This window comes from Sapajus apella, unplaced genomic scaffold (assembly GCF_009761245.1).
Source record: "Sapajus apella isolate SASKATOON/1434 unplaced genomic scaffold, GSC_monkey_1.0 scaffold23, whole genome shotgun sequence".
In the NCBI taxonomy this organism is placed as follows: Eukaryota; Metazoa; Chordata; class Mammalia; order Primates; family Cebidae; genus Sapajus; species Sapajus apella.
This window is the reverse complement of record NW_022436963.1, coordinates 6,267,857-6,289,748: the sequence shown is the minus strand read 5'-3', so window position 1 is coordinate 6,289,748 and position 21,892 is coordinate 6,267,857. Positions and strand designations below refer to the sequence as shown.

At 45.1% G+C, this 21,892-nt stretch overlaps 1 protein-coding gene across 9 annotated transcripts in view; it reads right to left on the bottom strand.

Annotated features, from left to right (window-relative positions):
* Nucleotides 1-21,892, bottom strand: part of CACNA2D3 (calcium voltage-gated channel auxiliary subunit alpha2delta 3) — a 933,834-nt gene that overhangs the window by 215,201 nt on the left and 696,741 nt on the right. For all 9 annotated transcript variants that reach the window (XR_004272347.1, XR_004272353.1, XR_004272348.1 and 6 more), the window contains one exon: nucleotides 15,627-15,701. Coding sequence is in view for 2 of the 9 variants with exons in the window: in XM_032289508.1 (XP_032145399.1) it covers nucleotides 15,627-15,701 (75 nt within the window). In the remaining 7 variants the exon portion in view is untranslated. The remainder of the gene's footprint in view (nucleotides 1-15,626; nucleotides 15,702-21,892) is intronic.

Below are 21,892 nucleotides of genomic sequence, written 5' to 3'. Positions count from 1 at the left end.
TTCTGGATGCATGCTGGTCTAAATAAACCCAAGAGAGTTGTGATGTGATTCATGACTCAGGATGGCCAAATGTCCCCTGCAAGGCTGAGTTCTCTGGGTCTTATATTTGCCTGTGACCATGGAAACACGGGCAAGAGCTGGAATGGGTGAGTATAATCAGACAAAGTGGCAGTGAGCCAGCAAAGCAAGCAGGGCCCATCAAGCTACCATGTCCATTGCTTCTATCTTCTAAATATCTCTTGGAATTGCCATCAGCTTAGTGTCAGCCACTGTGAGAGCTCTGCCCTTGATATAAGCACGCGTCCCCTAAGCAGTCTCCCTGCCTGTACTCTAACTCTTCCGATCCATTCTCCAGGGTCCAGCCAGAGCGATTCTTTCACAATCCCAAATCAGATCATGTCACTGCTTGGGCTGGAACCCTCATAGCTCCTCATGCCCTAGATGATAGCGCCTAACAGCCCAGAGTTTCCCAAGTCCCTGTCCCTTGGCCTCTGCTCGCTGTTCTGGACTCTCTCTTGCTACACCCCGCCTCTCACTCTACTCCCCAGCTGGACTGAGCTGGCTGCTAAAAATGTTATCATCATTCTTGCCTCCAGGCCTCTGCACATGCCACCCCATGTGCTCTGAATTCACTTCAACTTAGAGTCGTGGTCAATTCCCGCTAACCCCTCCTCTTGGAAGTCTGTCCTGACCTGGCCAGGCTGGGCGGGGTCGAGTCCTTCCCATACTCTCCTCAGCCTCACGTGGCGGCCCTATTTCCACAGCCATCATGCTGTACTACAAATCATCAGCTTACTTGCCTGTGTCCCACACTAGGTCCTAAGCACCATGTTCATCATTGGACCAAATGCCTAGGACAGCGCCTGGCAAGGAATAGGTTCCCACGAATATGTGATGAATGAGTGGACAGAGTGAATGAACAAATTAGTTTATGTATTCATTTCACAAACACATGTGTAACAAGGACCTATGTTTTGGGCCTGTTCTAGAAGTGCTGTGAACCCTTATCTCATTTAATCATCACAGTCTCATGCAGTAGGCACTATTTTTTGTTCTCATTTTGCAGTGAAGGAAGCTGAGGTTAGGAAGCTTAAGTAGCTTGGCTAAATTTCAGCCCTAGAATCTGACCTCAGAGACTGCTCTGCTCCATAGAGAAACAGGCGCTAGTGAGCCTCCAGGTCTGGAACTGAGATCGCTGCCTAGTGACTAACTGAGGTGCATCCTGAGGACACAGGAAGGGGATGACAGCAAGGTGACCTATAGTCACCATTAACCAGGTCTCTAGAATTCCATACTGAGCAGAGCTGAATTTCAAATCATTAATGATCAAATGAATCTTTCCTTTAAATATATACAAACATATATTTATATTTGTATTTGAGCCTGGAGAAACATGGGCTTCATTAATATGGGAGTCCAACCCTCTGTTCATGAAAACCTGCAGCAATCCTGGGAGTCAGATAAAAGTCCCAGCCTCTCCCAGTTACTACTAGATCTTCTTCCTAGAGTGCAGCTAGAAACTTAGAAACTCCAGGAGAGGCCCTTTGGTATTTGGAAGAATCAGAATATTTTAACAGGTTCTAATATTCAGGATACATTTCTAAAATCTCTGCATTTTTTCACCGTGGAGAGGTAATAATACTCCGTGATGTCTGTCAGCTTCTACATGTTCCAAATAAACCCGTGGTCTGATTCCTCTCCTCTTTCATGTGTTTCTATTCCCCATTCCCAAGGGATCCAGCTTAGCTCACTGGGTGATCCTCTTCGCTGGGCCACATTTCTGCCAAGCCAGGTCCCAGTCCCAATTTAAATCCATCTTGAGAATTCCTTAGCAGAGGGGTCCTTGGGCTGCTGATCTAATTTGGAGTGTGTGTGTGTGTGTACGTGTGTGTGCACGTGCACGGACGCACCTACTTTCCAGCTGATGTTCTAGATTTGTCTCTTGCAGATTTGGGCTTCAGCTCTGTCTAGGGTGAACTGTCTACCTTGATTTTGTGGACTTTGGTATCATAGTCATTGGATCCAAAGGAGAGAAGCCCTTGTGACTGTAGTAAATGTCCCCTTGACTTGCTCCTCAAGAGGGCCCTGCCCTTCCAGGAAGAGACAGGCATCAAAAGCTTGGAATTTGAGATCTAAGCCCTCAGCCTCCTGGGTTGGAGCTGGCAGGTCAGTCTGTCATTTGGGATTTCTGTCCTTGGTTAGCTGGCACACGGAAGTGGCTGAGCCAATGAAAACCCCAGCAACAGGACAAAGAAATGCTACCAGGGACAATCCTATCATGCTACATAATGGAGGGAGGGGGCCATTGACGCATGCACAGGGTAGTCCCCATCTCTAGGAGAAACAGACAAGTGAGGCTGAGAAAACCTTTCAGCAAACGCTTTGCCTGGCTTAGCCAAACCCCCTTCTTGCCTCAAAATTCCAAATGCATTAGTATTTCCCCTTGCCTAGTAAGCCTCCCCAGAGAACACGGAAATGGCACCTGGGAGGTGTGTTTGAAAATAGATGTGCCTATCACATAATTATGAAAGTTCACCTAAGGGTATAATGGTTTACAGCACATTCCTCCATGAAGTACAATGGTCAGTGCAGTGGTGTGATAGGGATTAAATCCTGTGCCAAAAAGCCCATGGTCTCAACATTTTTATTTGCATTCTTTGGGTCTTATCATTTAGGATTATGTAAAAATGACAGCTGCTTATAATTATTTGGAGGTTTGAGCTGCAGTAATTAAAAACATCTGCCTTTATCTTACTGCTACCAGACTTAACCCCGTGAGGTTGGGTCTACTGAACTTCAAAGAGGAAAGCAAGAAATAAAAGAAAACTCCACACATTACTAACAAATTTCTAGTGATTCATTTAAATGTATAACCAGTTATTCCAACAGCCTTCAAACCTTTAATTATCTTTTAAATATATATAATTTGGGACTGCTAATTAGATAGCAATTTAATGCTCTCATGGGGATTCAGATGGAAGGTCTTTCTAAAATGTAAACTCCCAAAGGAATAATCATTGGCATTCAAATGATTGAATTCTTCAGTTATTCAAATGAATGCGGGCATTTACCCAGTTGGGATTATTTGAATAGTCTGCTGTCAGATCCAGCTGTAGGGTTTTACAGGGCCCGAAACAGAAACAGAGTGAGTGTAAGGCAAGGTTATCACTCAGTTAAGTCCAACCCCCCCGCCCCCACCCCGGGAGACAAACAAGATGGGTTCCTTGGGAAAGCCTAACATCACTTACACAGCCCACTCAAGTCTCCTATTAGAGGCGGATGGCTCTGTTTCCTATTTTAAGGAGGAGCAAACTTTCCTGGAATTCGCAGTTATGAAAGCTCTAACGCGGTGCCTGATTCTCAGGCTTTCTCCAAGCTGTTCTGCCTGCTATTGTCTGGGCAGTTAACATTTTAATTAATAACTCTCTCCCCACAGCAGGCTGCCACAGATGGCAGAGGAGAGGGTTTCATTCTGCCTTGAGCTCCCACTTCCTGTGTATTCCTACCCCCATTGAGATGGTCCTTTAAATTATATAAAGATGTGCATCACATGGAGAAAAGCAATTGATCAATCAGATGACACTAGGCAATGATGGAAGCCAGCACTCACATCCCAGCCTTGCAATAGGGCTAGGGTCTGCATTCCTGAGCTGGGGCTAGTAGCTAGCAGCTGAGGCTCATTTCCCCCACAAGGGGAAGGAGGTGCAGACAAATCTATAGGAATTTTTAAGAGATCATTATTCAACACTTCGCCTGTAATTACATTTTGATGAGGTTTTTATTGCTAATTCATCATCCAAGATAGGGCATTCTAGATATGAAATTAATCTAGTAGAACAAAGGTCAGAGTGTGTCCTGTGAAAAGGAAAGCCTTTTCCTCATCAAATCCTTTCTTCAAATAAGAAAGCAGCTGAAAATCCTATCTCTAAATCAAATTTCCTTAAAGTGCCTACTCTCAATTATTAATAACATAAAGCCAAGGCTCCTTGGTACCCCTAAAAGCAAACATGGATTCCCCGAGCAGACTGGTGTGTAAGGAATACATGCTCGGGAGCCTGAAATAGAATGGGAAGCACGCCCAATGCTGTGGTGTTAACGTAAAAGCCTATGTGAGCGCACTCAAAACTGCATTCGAAGCTCTAGTCTACAGCAAATCAATTTTTGCAGAGACATATCAGCCTGCTGGTGTCTTGGCTTGAATTCTCTCAGAAAATGTCCCTGAGAACAGGATTCAAGTGCAAAGTTTTTATTTACAGGGATTCCCAGGAAATACCCGCAGGGACATGGCAACGTGATTCAGAGATGGGAGGGCAGCCAACACAAGGTGCAAGCGTGTTACCACTGTGGGCAACTGTGGGGTAATCCCATCAGGGAACTCTGGGAGCCAGTGTAAAACACACACCTCAGAGACACCCCACCTCAGAGGGGCAGTCTTTGACTCAGAGGGGCTAATTCCTCGCCATGTCTGGTCTGCTGCATGCCTGGGAAGAAGGGACTGCAGAAGCCAGAGAAAGCCTTTACCTCGGTGCTAGCAGGTATGAGCCATGCTTGCATGCACAGGCATGGTCAAGGCAAAGTGGAGGAAACGGGGCAGTATCAGCAACTACTTCAAGACAGGCAGCCTCAAAGAGGAATTTGTCAACAAAACCTGGGTCACCTTCCCTTCTTTGAAAATCTGGCTGAAATCTATGAACAGATTCCAGAACCCAGTATAGTCACCATTCCCATACCTCAGGGTCTCGCACACACTGTTCCTTCAGCCTGGACCAGTCTCCACAGTTTTTCTCATCCCCTGGACTCCACTGAAAACATCATCCTGGCTGGGCGCGGTGGCTCAGGTTTGTAATCCTGGCACTTTGGGAGGCTGAGATGGGCAGCTTGCCTGAGCTCAGGAGTTCCAGACCAGCCTGGACAACATGGTGAAACCCTGCTTCTGCTAAAATACAAAAAGTCAGCCAGGCATGGTGGTGGGGCCTGTAATCCCAGGTACTCAGGAGGCTGAAGCACGAGAGCTGCTTGAACCCAGGAGGCGGAGGTTGCAGTGAGCTGAGATCTTGCCACTGTACTCCAGCCTGGGCAACAAAGTGAAACTCTGCCTCAGAAACAAAAAACCAACCAACAAGCAAAACTCATCATCCTTAAGAAAGGGTCTCCCTGACCATCTAACTAATGCAGGTACCTCTCCCTACTTTCTGTTTGCTGTTTCTTTTGGAGAGCTTATCCAAAATATGTAGTATGTCTTATTTATCAGTTTGTTTATGAACTTTAAAAAACCGTATCTTCTCTATGAGAAAGAAAATGCCAAATAAAGGGACAATGTTATCTACATTATCACTAGATCTTTGGCATCTCATAGAGCGTCTGTCACATGGTAGGTGTTCCACAGACAAATGCCGTGTGAGGGAAGAAGGACAGGAGGGAGGGAGGGAAAGGTGGGAGGAAAAAGGAAGGGAGGAAGGGTTCCAGTCACACACAGTGAAAAGTCACCCATGCAGGTATCTGAAGGGTCTTCTGCCGCTCCCAGGTGTGCTGGACTGTGGCCTCAAAGTTACAGGCTGCAAGACAACTCCCTGCAGGCTTCCCTAGCTACCCAGTGCACAGCGAGACACCAGGTCCTTTCCCAAATTCTCCTTCTCATCAGTACTTTCAACCTTGGTGCTAGATAACATAGTTTCATTGTGTGCTTGATTTCCTATATGTGGGTTTTCTCTCATCATTTGTCATTCCACCTCCTTTGCCAGGTACCTTGCCAGGCCCTGGATATACAAAGCTGAACAAAACACAGTTTCATCAGTGTCTTCATGTTACTTAGAGTGCAGAAGAGCAGACATCTCAAGATATTTCTGCAACCTAGTGGGGAGACCAGACTCAAAGGTTCATGTAAGAAGACCTGAGGAATGGGTACAGACCCCTCTGGGGATGAAGGGGAGGCTAAGAGGACTAAAGTTTTACGAAGGAGGGGTGACAGGGCAGTGGTGGTGGCGTCAGACTGTGAGCTCCTTGACAGTAGGGGTCAGAGCCACACCCAGCAGTGGCTTCCAGACTTTGGGATTCATGGTTGGATGAGTCAGGCTGCTCTGGTTGTCAGCAACAGATAACAATTCTTAATCACTTGAGCAGAAGGAGAGTTTATTAGAAGGGAATATGGGAATTCTCCACTACCACTACAATGGGAGATAGACAGATAGATAGATAAATAAATCAACTGATAGAGGGTCTCTCATTTTTCCCTTTTCTTTTTCCGACTCTTTCTTCCTTCCTTCCTCCCTCCTTTCCTTTTCTTTGCATTCTTCCATATTTCCTTTCTTCTTTCTCTTTCCTTCCTGGCAGAGTAATGACTGTGAAAGACAAACCTTCTATGTATTCTTACCTTCGTATCAGTCAGGGCCGCAGCAGGAAGCACACGGTATACTCGAGCTGGCAAATTAAGGAGGGTTTAGTAAAGAGGCTCCTGGAAAGGCCTGGGTAGGGTGTAGGAAACAACAGGAAATGCTGCAGCGTTCTGAAGCTAGAAACAGCAGGGTGTTCCCACCTGTCCACATGAAGGGCCAAAGGGAGAAGCAGGTGCTGGAGCCCAGAGAGAAGAAGACTTATGTGGCTTTAGATGGGGTGCAGCCAGTCCCAGAGGACCCAGGGGTGAACACACAGCCCGACTCCCCTGCCCTCTCTCCATTTCCTGTGAGTGTCTTTCCCTTGGCAGACCCTAGAGTCGCAGCCCAGAGCAGAGGGGCCACTGCTGTGTTCCGTACAGGGGGGCATCTGGGGGCCAGGAGGAGGTCTGGAGAGACTGACGGATGCTCTGCAGCCCAACCTGGCATTTTGTCAAAGAACCTGAAGACACAGCTTCAGGATTAAGGGACATTCTTTCAGTTGAATAAGTTTAATTTTATAAAGAAACTTCATTGTCCTACAAAGCAGGCAAGAGGGACCCAGAAGAACTATGAGCTCACAGAGGAGGTGGGTAATTGTTTATAGCTGTCTTCTTGATTTCTCTTCTGAAAACTGACCAAATTTACTTTCTGATTGACATTCCTTAGCTTAAGCATCAGTGAATATCGTTTTTGCCCTTCAAATATGTATTTACTAATTTAATTTTTAAAATCATTATTATATATAGGGCATCTTCACATACAGTCAAACCCCCTCAGTGCTGAGCACTCCATGCAGGAGGCGATGAGAACCGGCCCAGGCAAGACACCCAGGGTCGTCGGCACAGGGCCTGGCCTGAGACCCGCGGTGACGGCAGCGTTGTGACCCCCGGTCGCCTGTGTGCTGCCGTGTGTGGCACCCAGAGGGGATTCACAAGCACGCTGCCCGTAATCAAAAAATACCTGTGGGATTGATTCCATACACCATCGATCCCTTGAGTGTTCAAGCACACACCTAGTCACAGAAGTGAGGGGCAAACGACTGGGGTTCTGAGTTCTCCAGGTTTGCAGAAAGGGCGTAGCTCCCACCCAACAGAAACGCCGGCACTTGCTGACTTCTTCAACTTCAGCGTCACCAGATGTAAGCCTTCCCCTCAGCACTACAAAGTGTCCAATTGTGTCCAGACCGGGCAGCGTGGACGGTGCCCTCACCAATTCCATCAGGAAGAAAGCACGCAAGGCTCTGTTTTCTTTTCTTTCTTTCTTTCTTTCTTTTTTTTTTTTTTAGACCAAATGATGTATTTCCAAAAGAACAGGCTTGCTACAAGGGGGTCACACAGTCTTGTTTGTTTTTTCTCAGAGAACGCCCTCCTCTGAGCAGATACACTTACTAAGCCTCTGTTAATTCTTTCTTTGAAACTAAACGAAATGGACTCAGACCAGGCCTAGGCTGCAGTCGCCGGGGCTCTGTTCAGAGAATGTGCGCTGGCAGCGGCTGGCTCTGAGTGGGGACGGGGCACTTGACAGTGCCCGCACGCCACCTACTGGGCAGTCTCTTTCAGTTCAGCAGCAGCCTGAGAACAGATCCCTGCATTAGGGGACCACGGAAAGGTCTAACACCTCCGCCTCGCCCCCGGCTGTGGCCAGCAGAATGCATGGTCCTGAGATGAGAGGAAGAAGTCATGCCTGGTCTGGCCTGAGGTCAGTAGTCCTGGGGAGAGTATAGGGTGTCTGCTGAGTGCAGTCCTCCCCCACCACCTCTGGGAAGGCCTCCTGCATCTCAGGGCACCCTTCATCTAGGGAAAAGCAGAAGCTTTGTTTGTGAGCCCATAGTTCTTCTTGGTCCCTCTTACCACAGGGGAACCCCTGCTTTGTGTGATGAGCTTCTTGCGGGCAGAGACACCCTTCTACCTGCTTCTGTGTCTCCATCAGCTAGCACAGTGCTGGACTCAAGGACATCCGAGGAATGCTTGCAGCCAAGCAGGAGGGGATAGGGAGGGGAGAAAAGAAAAGGGAGCTTAGCCAACCACACTTTTGTTTCTGCACCCAATGTAGCAAGGACAAATGTGTGGTGAATGAAAGTGTGTTACCTGCACTTCTCATTTATTGTAAGAAACTGGTACCCAGACACCTAATCATCAGCGTCATTCAAACATACTCCGGATCATTCACCAAATATTTGCTGACTACCCCTTTGTGTAGCAGCAAAGTCCCAGCTATCCACAAAGGACCACAGGGGAGAAAAACAATAGACGTTTTCCAAGAGTGATGAGTGCTCAAAAAACAAACTAAAGCAAGGGACGTTGGAGGGGGCGTACGGCTCCTCTGGGTGGGAGCAGGGATGCTTCTCCAAGGTGAAATTCAAGCTAAGAAGCGGAGGATGAGAAAATGGCAGTAACAGGTGTATCTGGGACAAGACTTTAGGTAAAGAGTTGAGCCCAAGAATTTGGAGCAGGAAGGAGCTTGGGGTTTATGGGGAATAGATGAAAGGACCCGCTATTTCCTCAGTTGTAGAATTACACAGTTATATAAAAATCCCATTTAAATTTCACATCTAAATTCTTTGGAATTACACAGAATCTCTTCTCATGATCCATTGCTTGAACTAAGTCAGTTGGACTTAGGTAAGGATCTAGGAGTGTGCCTACCTTTTTAAACCCTGATTTAAACCAATGGTTGATATGCACTGTCTAGTTAGGATGTAACACATATTCACATGTGTCCACGGGGATGTCCACTTAGTTCCATACAAGATGACTAAAGAGTGAGAATATTTACACTGATTAGCATGTCTATGTATCAATCCATGGATTTAATAACCTTCCATGAGGCCCATCTATAACCAACGTACATTAGCAAACATGAACTGCCCAGGCATCCACAGAGCAAAGAAGCAGAATCCATGTTTGGAATGGGGTAAGGGCAGTCCAGAGTGACACAGGAAAGGCTAGTGTCATGCTGGGACCCAGGCTGTGGAGAGCTGGTGGTGGAAACATCAATATAAAATTCCAGAGGGGATGCGAGGATTGTTAGGTTAGGAAGATGACGCAGTTATCTGCAGAATTTAAACTCGCTAAATAGTTAATCTGAGCTTTCCAGAAGAACAGAAATGGCTTTGACATCAAAACATTCTGATTTAGATGATGTAAGAGCTCGGGTTCACCCAGTGTGGTTGCTGCTTTCCACCCACCGGCCTCCACGATACGGTTGGGTCATGGAAGTTTGGATGGCTCAGGAGTGAACATACATGGCTAGAATAGCCAGAGTTTCCAGGCCAAACTATGGAGCTCATCTGCCCTTCAAGTCAAGGCCCCTTGAATTCTGGGCAAACTCCCACTTCCACTCCTGGACACTGAAGAGGCTACAAACTGAGAGTGAGGAGTGGTGGCCATAGCAGAGGGGAACTGGCCACTGACTGTTGGCTCAGACTTCCAGGATGGCACAGTGATAGGTGTGGTTGTGGCAATAGAGCCAGTTCTAACCTGCTTTAAGGAAAGAAGAGGTCCTATAATCCATTTTATCTAGAAGGGTCCAAAAAGTCCGGTCACACTCTAGACCCATGCTGCCCCTTAGGGGGGCCACAGCCACAGGAGGGTCTTGAGCACCAATGTGGCTAGTCTGAATTGAGATATGCCATGTAAGATACACATCAGATTTCAAAGATTAGTATGAAAAGAAGGTAAAATATCACATTAATAATTTCTATATTGATTATATATTGAAAGATTGATATTTTAGATATACTGGGATAAATGAAATGTATTCTTAAATTTAATTTCACTTGTTTCTTGTGTACTCTTGTAGATGTGGCTACTAGAAAATTTGAAATTACATAGGCAGCTTCTTTTTGTGACTCACACTATATTCCTACTGGACAGCATTAAGTCTAGACAGATTCTGATGGTCATCGCCCCCGTGATTACCGTGGTATTGGTCCATATGGCTGCAGACACCAGGCGTCCCAGTCACTCCCACCCTCCAACCACTCAGCCTCCCATTTCCTGAAGAACCCACACAGCAGAGTGAGCTTAGTACATCTAAACTCACCGGGGTTAAGGCTCCCGGTTCTGGCGCTTTCTAGCTATGTGATTTGGGAGACACCACCGTATGACTCGGTGCCTCGGCTTCCGGTTCTGTAACCTGGGGATATTGACCTTCGTCTTAGAGAAGCCTGGCTGCTCAGCCCAGTACTCACAGTTGTCCTCACTTCAGTTCCAGGCTGCTGCTAGATATGTCTTCCACCTGGACCTCCCCTCGACTTCATCCTTCCCTTATGCTTCTAGGCCTTTCCAAGGCACATAATATCCTAGCCTTGCTGTTCAGTCAGTCAATGACGAAAAGCATTAACACATGTGAAACACTTAGACTAGCTCCTATCCCATAAAAAGCAATCAGTGAATGTTAGAAATATACTAAGACCAACAACAACAAATAAAAAGTGCATCTGCTCGGTGTCCACAGTTACTGATACACGTATCTTATCCATCCTATTAGACCTCGAGTCATCTGAGGCAGGGCACACCTCTGTGACCTCTCCAAGCAGCTTGCTGGAGCCTCCAACATAATGAACGTCCAGTGTGTATTGAAGGACAGAATGTGAATTTCTCTCCATCATTTTTACCTTCCATCTCATCTACTACCACATATGTGACCCATGTGACTGGCAGATTTTCATCCCGAATGAAATCTCTTCAGGATCCTTCCCCATCTACTGGGCTTGCAGACACAGAGAAAACAGCTCTTGGCCAATTTCAATGTAGGCTTTATGGAAATGAGCCCTAAATTTTGCCTGCCCGAGGCTCCTCTGTGGAACCCTGCCATTGCGGGCGGCTGCTGAAAAGGAACCTCCTTTGTGTTCTCCCGTCAGTTTGACCAGGTCCGCATTCCAGACCTCCTCCTTGGGGAAAGGAAATCAACTTAGCTATCCCTTTATTCTAAAAGGTAGGGACAGGTGGATGACCAAAATCTCCAGAAAGATACATATCATGCTAAAGGCTGCACCTCCACAGTCCTACCTCCCCCATTCCAATTTGGGCAAAAGGATGCCACAAACCACCACGGCACGTGTATACTGTGTAACAAACCTGCACATTCTATATCAGTACCCCAGAACTTAAAGTATAATCAAAAAGAAAAAAAGAAAGGGAGATCTATTCAGGGCTCCATATTCTAAGAAAAATTCATAAAGCTCTCAAATACAAAGAAATATAAAGAGCAAGAAAACAAAATCTAGTCTGTAACTAAACCTTAAAATACTTGTAGCCTGAATGTTAAAGAACGGTTACGATCAAACAAATCTTCCAGGCGCATCATGATGACGCGAAGCGTTTCTCAAGATCAAGCGCATTTAATCACTCTTGCCGTGCTGTTGTTCCATTCCCCACCTTGAGAATAGGTGCCAGCCCCCATTCATGGTGCAGTTCCCCGACCCCCTTGAAGATGACTGTATCAGTCTTCAGTCTAACATAGGACCGAGCCACACCAGGCACAAGGGCAACGCTTGCTGAACCAACATCAGTTAATGTATCAGGAAGTCACAAGCTGGTGGTGAGGACAGAGTGGTTGAGAAACCCTCGGAGGAGGAGTAAGGAGGCCCCAGAGATTGCAGAGGAGTATTGCTTCAGCAGCTTTGCCGGTTAAACCAAAGTGAGTCCGCTGACTAAGGCCCCTACATCTGAGCTGTTCTTGGAGACACTTCATGATTCACACCCAAATCACACAAGATTAAAGAAAATACTGGATAAAATCAAGCCAAACATCAAGTTCAGGGGAAAGATTTTATAGGACAAATCAGAAAAATATTGGTACTGTGCTTCAGAGAAACCCACCTCTTTCCTCTGGCTGGAGGGGCTGAAACAAACTCCATGGCAGATGGAGAGGGAACAGGAGTTATTTTAAGTCAGCTTGCCCTGTCCTCCCCGTGCTGGCCACAACCCCACACTCGCACTCACTGTGCTAATCTGGCAGCCTTGGCCAGAACTGAGGGGAACGTCCATTTGTAATAAGGATTCGATTATATGGCTGGGCTTGGGAGGAGGCAAACAGGGTTTGAATGAGGATTCCCTCCCCGAGCTAGCCAGAGAAGCTGCTAGCAGTTGGCTGTTCCTAGCCATGCCTGAGAGCTCTGGCCAGGGTGGATTTATGCCCCGTGAAGACACTGGATTTCCAGGGTAAGTTCACAAGTCATTCACACCCTCCAGAAGAACCTAAAGTCAAAATGAAGCTGGTTTTAGAGGATCCCTTCACTTACTCATCTACTGAGTCCCTACTCTGTGCTGAGTGGACTGGTGGTTAAAGGATGGAGGGGAAGCAGGGATAGGTGAACAAAACAGAGACAAACACAGAACTTGTGCATGCCAGAGCCATGGCGCATTCATGCTGGCTGGCTCTTAGCTATCATTCTTTAGCTACTGTGGCTTCTAGTGCTATTCTTATCACCACCTTTGAAACAAACAACCTTGGTTTCTTCACATGGTAGGACTCACATAGACATCGAGTACAAGTTGTCTGCTTGTCCCCTAGACCACAGTTGGCCAAGCTTGCCACGGAACCAAAAAGAACACTGAGGGTATATGTATCCGATCCCTTCCCAATGTCTATCACAAAAACCTGAATCACTTGAATAATCAAAAAGTGTTCTTTAGGTTGCCTCTCTAAGCATCCATTACCACCATGTTCTTCCCATCTTTACAGAAGCTGAGGACAGAACAACAGAAAACAAAGAACATAAACAGGATATCCAAATAACCACTACTGCCTCTGAGGTACCCTGGGGCCTGCTTTTCTGCACCAGATCCTCTGTTTGCATTATCTCATTCACTCTGACAACAAGCTATGATCAAGGCACTATGGTTATGGCAGGATTATAAGAGAGAAGTGCAGCTCAGAGAGCCTGTGTCACTTGCCCAAAGTCACACAGTGCAGATGTAGCAGGACTAGGAGTTGAGCTTCACCGTGTGACGCTGGAGGTGAGTCCCTCCCACTTTGCTGTGTCTTTTGCTCAGAAAGAAAATGCAGAACTCAATTGAGAGCCAACGTACACTTACTGACCACATTCAGATCATGTAATGCTTAATGGTTGGTATCACCCTAAACTACTTCTAAGTATCTGATGGCCTTAGGGTCAGAGACAGATGAATGGAACAGATGACCAACTGGTCTGATCATTCCTTATGTTCTTGTCATAGATCAAGTACAACATGGTTCATGCTGTTTGGATTCTCACAAAGAGAACATGGGGCATTTGCTTGGGCTATACCATGTATGGCGTGGCCGAATTCCTAGCAACCACCACCACTTCTGACTCTAGCAACCACCACTTTTGGTGTGTCAACAGAACAGCAGTGGCATGTGTTTACAAGCATCTGTACTCTTAGGAGATGAACACCATCAATGGGGTTGGTCTGCTTTTCCAAGAGCCTTTCAGCCGCCCTCTCAGTGGCCAAAGCTCTGGAGAGTACATCAGATGGGCTATTTACAAACACACCATTTGCTTCATGGCCAGGAGATATAAAAGACTGCTAGGCAAATGTTTGTTGGCAAAGCACTGTGGGGACCAGTTCACACTGTGAGTCGACTGTGTGGCAAATTTTCATTGACACAGAGAGAAGGATGCTACCTTGGTGACTTCTGACATCTGATTCCATTTTGTTTTTCCTTTAAATGATAGGAAATGATAAATAGGAAATTAATCCATTTACTGGTAGGAGATTCAGGTTTGATTATTTTATTGACTCTGTTCCTTTCCAATTTGGAATAAATACATACTAGGAGCCCATATTCAGTCACACAAGCTAGTAACTTCTCCTCCTTCCAACAGTGATGTCAACTGGGCAACCTGGGAATGGGTAATGTGTTAAGATTGTTTTAGACTTCCATATGTCCATAGACTTAAATGTCTTTAAAAAGACAGCAGCTTTTTCAATCAGACTTTTCATTACTTCTGACTTACATTTGGAATTAGCCATCTAGTTAATTTTGTTTTTTTCTGATAAAAAGATTGTTGAAATTGAGTATTACCATAAGTCCCATCTTAAAGCATGCATATGGCATCCACATGATGTGGTCATGATTCCATTAATACCAGGGCGATTAGAGCAAAGTTGGATGATGATGGAGCTCTCACATGAACTGCTTCTAAACAATGATGCAAGCGAGAAGTGAACTGGTCCCCACAATGCTTTGCCAACAAACATTTGCATAGCAGGCGCTGCCACTACTTTCTCATTCTGATGAATGGGAAAAGACGGGTGGCATAGATGGGCATGTGTGCATTTGTGTGTGTGCACATAGGTACGTGTGTGTTTAGTGATTGCTAATGAAAATAATCTATACTTTCTTAACTTTAAAAAACACTGTTCACTGTGTTACTGTTTATACTTCTATATCTTTTTAAAAAATTAGATAAACACACGCAAACCCAAAGGGATGCACTTTTTTCAACACACTGCAACTAGTCCGGGGGTGGCAAACGCATGGTACCCTCATGGCCAATGCCTCTCTAGAGCCCACAGGAGGCACCTGTCAGTGGATTAGGAACCGACCCGAGAGGCCTGGCCGCCAGCTCAGGATCCTCCTCAACACAGTGCTCCGGGCAGCCTTGCCCAGGGATGTGGGTTGACGCTACCATGGGCTATTTTGGATTTCTCCTAACCCCACTCACTTCAGAGAGAGTAAAAACAATGTTGAGAGAATGAAAAGTGGCTTACAAATCGGTTCACCAAGCAATGACGTAGACAGGAAATAGAGAAAAATCTCAGCTGCTTCAATTTAACAAAAAAGCTGTTGAATGGCTTCTATGCATGAGGCTTAAGCAGTGTAATGTGGGGGCAAATCCCATTGTAATAAGTTTTCAGGGATCTTGGGTCTAATTTGTTGCATCAAATTAGAGTTGGAGTAAGTGGGTCTAGAGCCAGAGTATGAGTGTCTATGTATTACATACAGGGACCTGTTATGATAGCTTTCATGCTGTCTAGAGTTAAAAAAAAACTTTCCATATGTTGGCAGATGTGAGACAGCTAAATAAGTAAATGCATATAGCCATATATGGCTTTATATATGAAAGCATGATGGTAAATATATTTATCCAACAGTAGGTGTCAAAATACCAGTTATAAATGCTGTAATAATCTTTACAATGCTATGAATTGAACAGCTTTTTAAAAGTGAAAACTGCAGCAAAGTGTCATCATTGTTGAATTGAAGGAAATCTTTTAAAATGATAAAAGAAGAAATGCAGAAATACATAATTTCTCTTACCAGCGGCCTGAGTTCTGGATGCGTCAGGATATATCCATTATTTGTGATTGCAAAGGCATAACCGTGAATCCCTAACTGTAAGAGGAAGCAAGAAAGAAACCTTCATTAGCGTGCTCCCTGGTGAAATTCACAAAGCATAAAGCGGCTCGGCATTTAGTAATTTACAGCTTAAACTTGGCATTCATAACCCTTATCAGCACAATATTTCATTAAAATGAATGCAAGGCACTGATCCCTGACATTTGGTGGAAATGAAGACCTGTCACAGGATAAGCTCAATAAATAGCACAATTCAAAATGTCACCTCCCCACATTGGCATCCAAGGGCTTTATTCTGATTTATTTAAAACAAAAACAATTACTTTTTTTTTTTTTAAACAAGAAATGGCTAATGTTTCTGGAAAGACCCTATGTTCAAGTGCACAGAGCTTTATCAATGGTGGTGTCTTCTCTCTGCCTGAAATAAGGAAAGAGGGGTCCCCACGCAGCCTCACTCCTAGACTTCCTATAATTTCACGCCCACAGGGGCCATCTCAAATTGGCTCTCCCCCAGGCTGCCATTTTCCATATTTCTTCAAAGATAAAGTATTTCCCCACCCCTGCCCCAGCCTACACAGGAGCCTGGCAACCCTTTTCATATCCTTTCGTCTTCGAATTGTGTGGCTGCCTAGCTTTTCCACACATGCTTCCATCAACACAAAGCCCGGGTAATTTTCTATGCAGAGCCTCACTTAATTTATGTTTTCTGACTAAATGGGACTATGGGAAATAGTTTGTGAGCAATGAAATGTTTTATTAGCTTTAAAAAGTATGTAATCAAATTTAACACTGCACTTATTTAAATAATAATCCCGGCTTTTTGACAATATTTCTATTACACAGTTGACTGCACCCATTGGCTACAATAAATTTACCTACAAATCATTCATGTATTAAAACGGCCTCTGGCATAAAACCCATACTGATCTGTCTCTCTGAAGAAAGAAAATGTAACCCAGTTTTGCCAGAGCAGTGAAAGGGGAGAAGAAAAAAGAAATCCTCTATTTTTTTTTTTCCTGAGGAGTTACTTCACAGTTCTGAGCCCCACTGTTAATTTTCTTTAAATTCTCTGCCACTCACATTCTTGAATATGATACTATTAAATGATCCAGACAACAGAGTTTACAAACCAGGAATGACCCTGTCTGCTTGTTAGCTTAACGTCAAGGTGATGTGAAATTAACTTCAGAGAATTTAACACTGGCAATTAAAAGTTTCCGTTGCATTACATAAAGCAAATATGCAGGTGGTAGTCAAGGGCAACAGACGTCTTCTCTTGGAGTTACCTTGCACAGCAAGTCTTAATAAGATTCTACTTGAATCTAATGATAAAAGTATATTTCATTATGTTGTGAAAGATAAACCAGAGATTTCCTATCCTTTGAGATGTATATCGTCTCTTTCATCTTGTCTCTTGGAAAAATGTCAGACACCATCAACACTGCATTAATTACCATTATTATGTTTCAGTTTAAGATGGACTAGAAGGGTCAAAAAAAAAATAACTCTGTGAGTTTGGCTTTTTCCATTAAAGGCAAAAATGATACTTGATTGGGAATTTGAACTCAAAATTAAACAAAACAAATAATATTTTATAGTCAGCTCATGTATTCAGCACCTTCTTAATGTATATTACTTGGGTTCTTCTTGTGCTTATGAGAAGAAATACTCAAAAGAAGTCAGGACTCCTATTAAGGCTGTAGTTTTCTTTTATAGTACTTATCAAAATTATAAAAATCGATTCTTGGTGAGGCTGAGTATACGTAATCAAGACTTTTGATTATTTCATGTGTGCATCTCCTAACAGAATGAAAGTTCCATGAGGGAAAAGGTCCTACCATGTAGTTAAAAATATATGGCGGGGTGGTTGGGATGGAGAGAAGCTGGGTAGGGGAAGAAGAAAGAGAAAAAGATGGAAGTAGGGAAACAATAAAAGAAGCTGCATTTCGTGTAGATTCTATGCAGCTCAGCTAAACTCTCCGCCTTGTCCCCCAGAAGGCAGAAGCTGAGCTCATCTCCCTGTCCCAATGTCCTGCCTTCATTGTCTGACTGCCACCTCCGTTTCCTTATTGCCCCTTCATGCCTCGCCCCACTGCACTCTGCCTTTGCCCTCCCTCCACCACCAAACATGCCATGGAAATTCTTTCTCTATGGTTGCAGTGGTCTCTTCACTGCCACACCCTATAGGGTTTCCTCCCCTGAATCTTCCTGCTTTTGTTAGTTCATTGCTTCCTCCACATTATTCCCTCAGTTTCCGGGTCCCATACTCCTCCTCTTCATAGGATCTTTGTCCTTCACTCATTCCTCAAGTACTCATTTTCCCTGAGATTCTGTCCCCAGTAGCCCTTGTCTGTCTTAGCTGTCCTCTCCCTCAATAAGTGGCAGCGACCACCTCTGTGCTGTTGCTCTTTAGATCCCTGCTCTGGCCTTGGTCTCTCCCTTCAGTGGCAATCCAAGTATCCAGAAGGGTAGTGGTCATCTCTTCTTGGCCATCCCTCTGGCACCTCACACCCAGTCACAGCGCAGTTCCTCTGAAGCTGCTCTTCCTCCTCCTCCTCCCTCTCAGTAGGCGGCACCACGACCCACACAGCCCCCCCACTTAGAAACTACAGCATCAGTAGTATGAAATTCTCCTAATGTTCTTTTTCCAGGTCTGCTCCAATTCAACCCTGCTACCCAACCGTACCACTGCTTTATTAATTCAACAGATTTCCACAATGGTCCTGACTTTCTTCCTGCCTCAGAGCTTGATCCCAACAAAATCATCCACCAGGTTGATCCAAGTCACAGGTAACTGACCATGTTGCTTTCCTTTGTAACAGGCACTAACAACCCCTTTCATGTGGAAGACAGATCCACAGGCCTGCCCATCAGGTCTCTCTGGGGTCCAGTCCCCACCTGGTACCCAGCCCTATCTCCCTCCGCTCACTGCCACTCAGGGCGCACGGGAGCAATGACTCCCCTGCAGTCTTCTCTCCCAGCCAGACCTTTACTCGCACATGCCAGCCACTCACAGCATCCCCCCTCCCCTCTGCCTGTGGCTAATCCTCAGCCATGCTATAAGCTCAGCCTTAGATCATCTCCTGTAACAAGGCCCTTCTGACTTGCTCTTTTTCTTTTTCCTTTCCATCCCATCATCACTATGTTTACCCTAGCACCTGAAAATGCTACATTTGGCCAGGCACAGTGGCTCATGCCTATAATCCCAACACTTTGAGAGGCCAAGGTGGATCACCTGAGGTTAGGAGTTCGAGACTAGCCTGACCAACATGGTGAAACTCTGCCTCTACTAAAAATACAAAAATTAGCCAGGCATGGTGGCACATGCCTGTAATCCCAGCTACTTGGGAGGCTAAGGTAGGAGAATCGCTTAAACCCAGGAGGCAGAGGTTGCGGAGAACCGAGAATTCACCGCTGCATTCCAGTCTGAGCAACAGAGTGAGAGTCCGTCTCAGAAAAAAAAAAAAAAAAAAAAAAAAAAGCTACACTCACTTTTCTGCCTCTCAACCCTAGGTAGTTCTCTTTCCTTCCTCTGATTTGTCCTAGAAAGAACTGGAGGTGGCCAGTCGTGGTGGCTTGTGCCTGTAATCTCAGCACTTTGGGAGGCTGAGGTGGGAGGATCACTTGAGGCCAGGAGTTTAAGATCAGCCTGGATAACATGGTGAAACCCCATTTCTACTAAACATACAAAAATTAGCCAGGCATGATGGTGGGTGCCTGTAATCCCAGATACTCAAGAGGCTGAGGCAGGAGCATTGCTTGAACCTGGAAGGCGGACATTACAGTGAGCCAAGATCGCACCATGGTACTCCAGTCTGGGTAATAGAGGCCAGACCTTGTCTCAAAAAAAAAAAAAAAGAAAAGAAAGAAAAGAACAAAAGAAGAAGAAAGAAGTGGAGGCAGTACCTCCTCCATCAGAATGAACTCTTTGTGGGAAAGGAGCCACCTCACTTAACTTTGACTTCTCCAGTCCCTAGCACAAGGTGGGACACAAGGTAGGCATTCACAGTTTGTGCATTTAAGACATGTATCACTTTACTCAAATATTACCTAGCTCATCCTGAAATTCCCAACTAAAGTCAATATCAAAAATGAGCTGAGAAGGAGAAGCCGATTTGCTCCAGCAGATGCACAGACAGTCCTTCTCAAGCCTGTACCTGAGAAGGTCTTCCTGATATTCCGAAACTGTCTGGTTAAAATCCTTTCCAGGTAAGCATTCTGAGAAAACAACAGCAGAATGTTTTGTGTGTTGGTTGGTGGCATATAGCTATATCCTAATGTTCACCTAAGAAGAGCAGCTCTGATCACATCTCAAAATGTAATACCTTCTGTGCATGAGCCTCTCAAATAATTAAAAACTTATCATATGACAATGTCCAACATTAGTTTTTGGCCACAAATCAATACACTGATGAAATCACTCATTTTGTTTCATCCAAAATACAGCCAATCTTCCTGTCCATTCTAATGTGCAGTCCCTTGGAGTAATGGAGAACAGATCGAACACAAGGCCTTCCAGCACTTGGGCTTGCCAAAGGAGCCCTGGACCCGAGGCGTGTTCTCCTGGAGACCAGGAGCCGCATGGTCCAACAGCCTGGGGAAAGGAGGCACTTCCCTTCCAACTGGAGAGACTGGGCTAATGAAGTGAACCCAATTATAAAATGGCTCGTTATGTTAACAGAGGTCGTGGTGTCTGGAAATTATTGCTGGGGTGTCTGGAATTCTTAATAAAAATTACAGGAAGTCTGATTGCTTGTGGGAAAATCTATGAAGCTAAGGGAAAAAGAAAGAATTCTATCTTCTGGAAAAACCCCAAGAGCCAAGAGCTGACTCATCTTTACAAGGTGTTAATCGGGAGGGCAAGGTGTGACCTGAACTCTGTTCCCTGGAGCTCTCCTCTCCTGGATGAGAGAGGCCCATTTGGCCATGGCTGTCCCTGGCTGACATGCACACCTTTCACAAGGCTCTATATGGGAACCAGAGGGAAGGATGCCTTTGGTTAACATATGCCATATCTGTGTCTCTGGTTCCTAACTTGACCCTTGGAAAAGCACAAAATGCACATGCCTACATTTCAAGCCCTGCTGGTTAATTTTCTATAGCTAAACTTCTTCCTCTATTCCCTTGATATGCTTTGTTTCCTTCATCTGTTACTAGCAGAATGATATTGAGAAAGTTATTTCAAACATCCTTAAGTAAAAATGAGGCCAAATGGTCCCCACTTCATGGGTGTGTAGTTAGAAATCAATAGGACTAATGCATGTGAAGTACTTTAGACAACACTAAGCACACAGTAAGAAGTTCAATAAGTGTTTTAGTATATTTTAGTTATTATTATGATTTTATTTTCACTGTTACTATTATGATTGTCATTGCTCTTATTGTTCTTGGTAGCGTTGGGGTTACAGAGGTTAAAATCATGGCTCTCCTGTTTGCAAGGTGTGACATTTGGCAAGATATTTAAGCTTTCCATGCCTCAGTTTCTTTAACTATAAAATGGGGGTGACTATAATATCTCCTTAGTAAGCGAGATAATGCCATAAAGAGCTTTGCATGTTGCCTGGTAGAGGAAGTTTGGAGAAACTGACACAAAGGGTCATTGTTACTGGTTCCCTGCCACGTTCCTCCTTTCTTGATTTATTGGACACATATCAAGTGGTGGCCCTGTGCTTGGGTTTCTAAATCTCCTCATGTGAAGTAAGAGGCTTAAGAATTGTTTGGAAACAGTCTCTACAGGTAGGATGCCTTTCCTGAAACCGCGAGCCAGCAGTTCTGCACACCTAGGTCTGGCGATTTCAACCAAAGTAAGGTCCACTATCTTTAAGGGCCTCAAAGTCTTCCTTCATCTCCGCTCTTGACTTTCAGTTTCTTAGGAACTACAGTTTCCAACACTGATTATGTGGGTTTGGATCAATAAAATGTCCTATCATGCCTCTGGGAACTTAACCCCGATTATAAAAGCCCTGGTGGATAAAGCTGGTGGTCACCATTTGACAGACGGGGAATGAGGGATTTGAGGGACTTGTCCACACCCACCTCATCAATGATGGAGCCAGGAACCTGCAGAGCCGAGCTCTAAACACTGCCTGCCTCTACCTGATGCCCAGGAAAGCCCAGGGGCCCCTCACAGCTGTGGGACATCAGGCCCCAACACATCAGGGAGGGTGGTGCTAAGAAAGAAGCCCCTGGCAGTCAATAACCCCTGATTCCTGGCATCCCTCCAGATG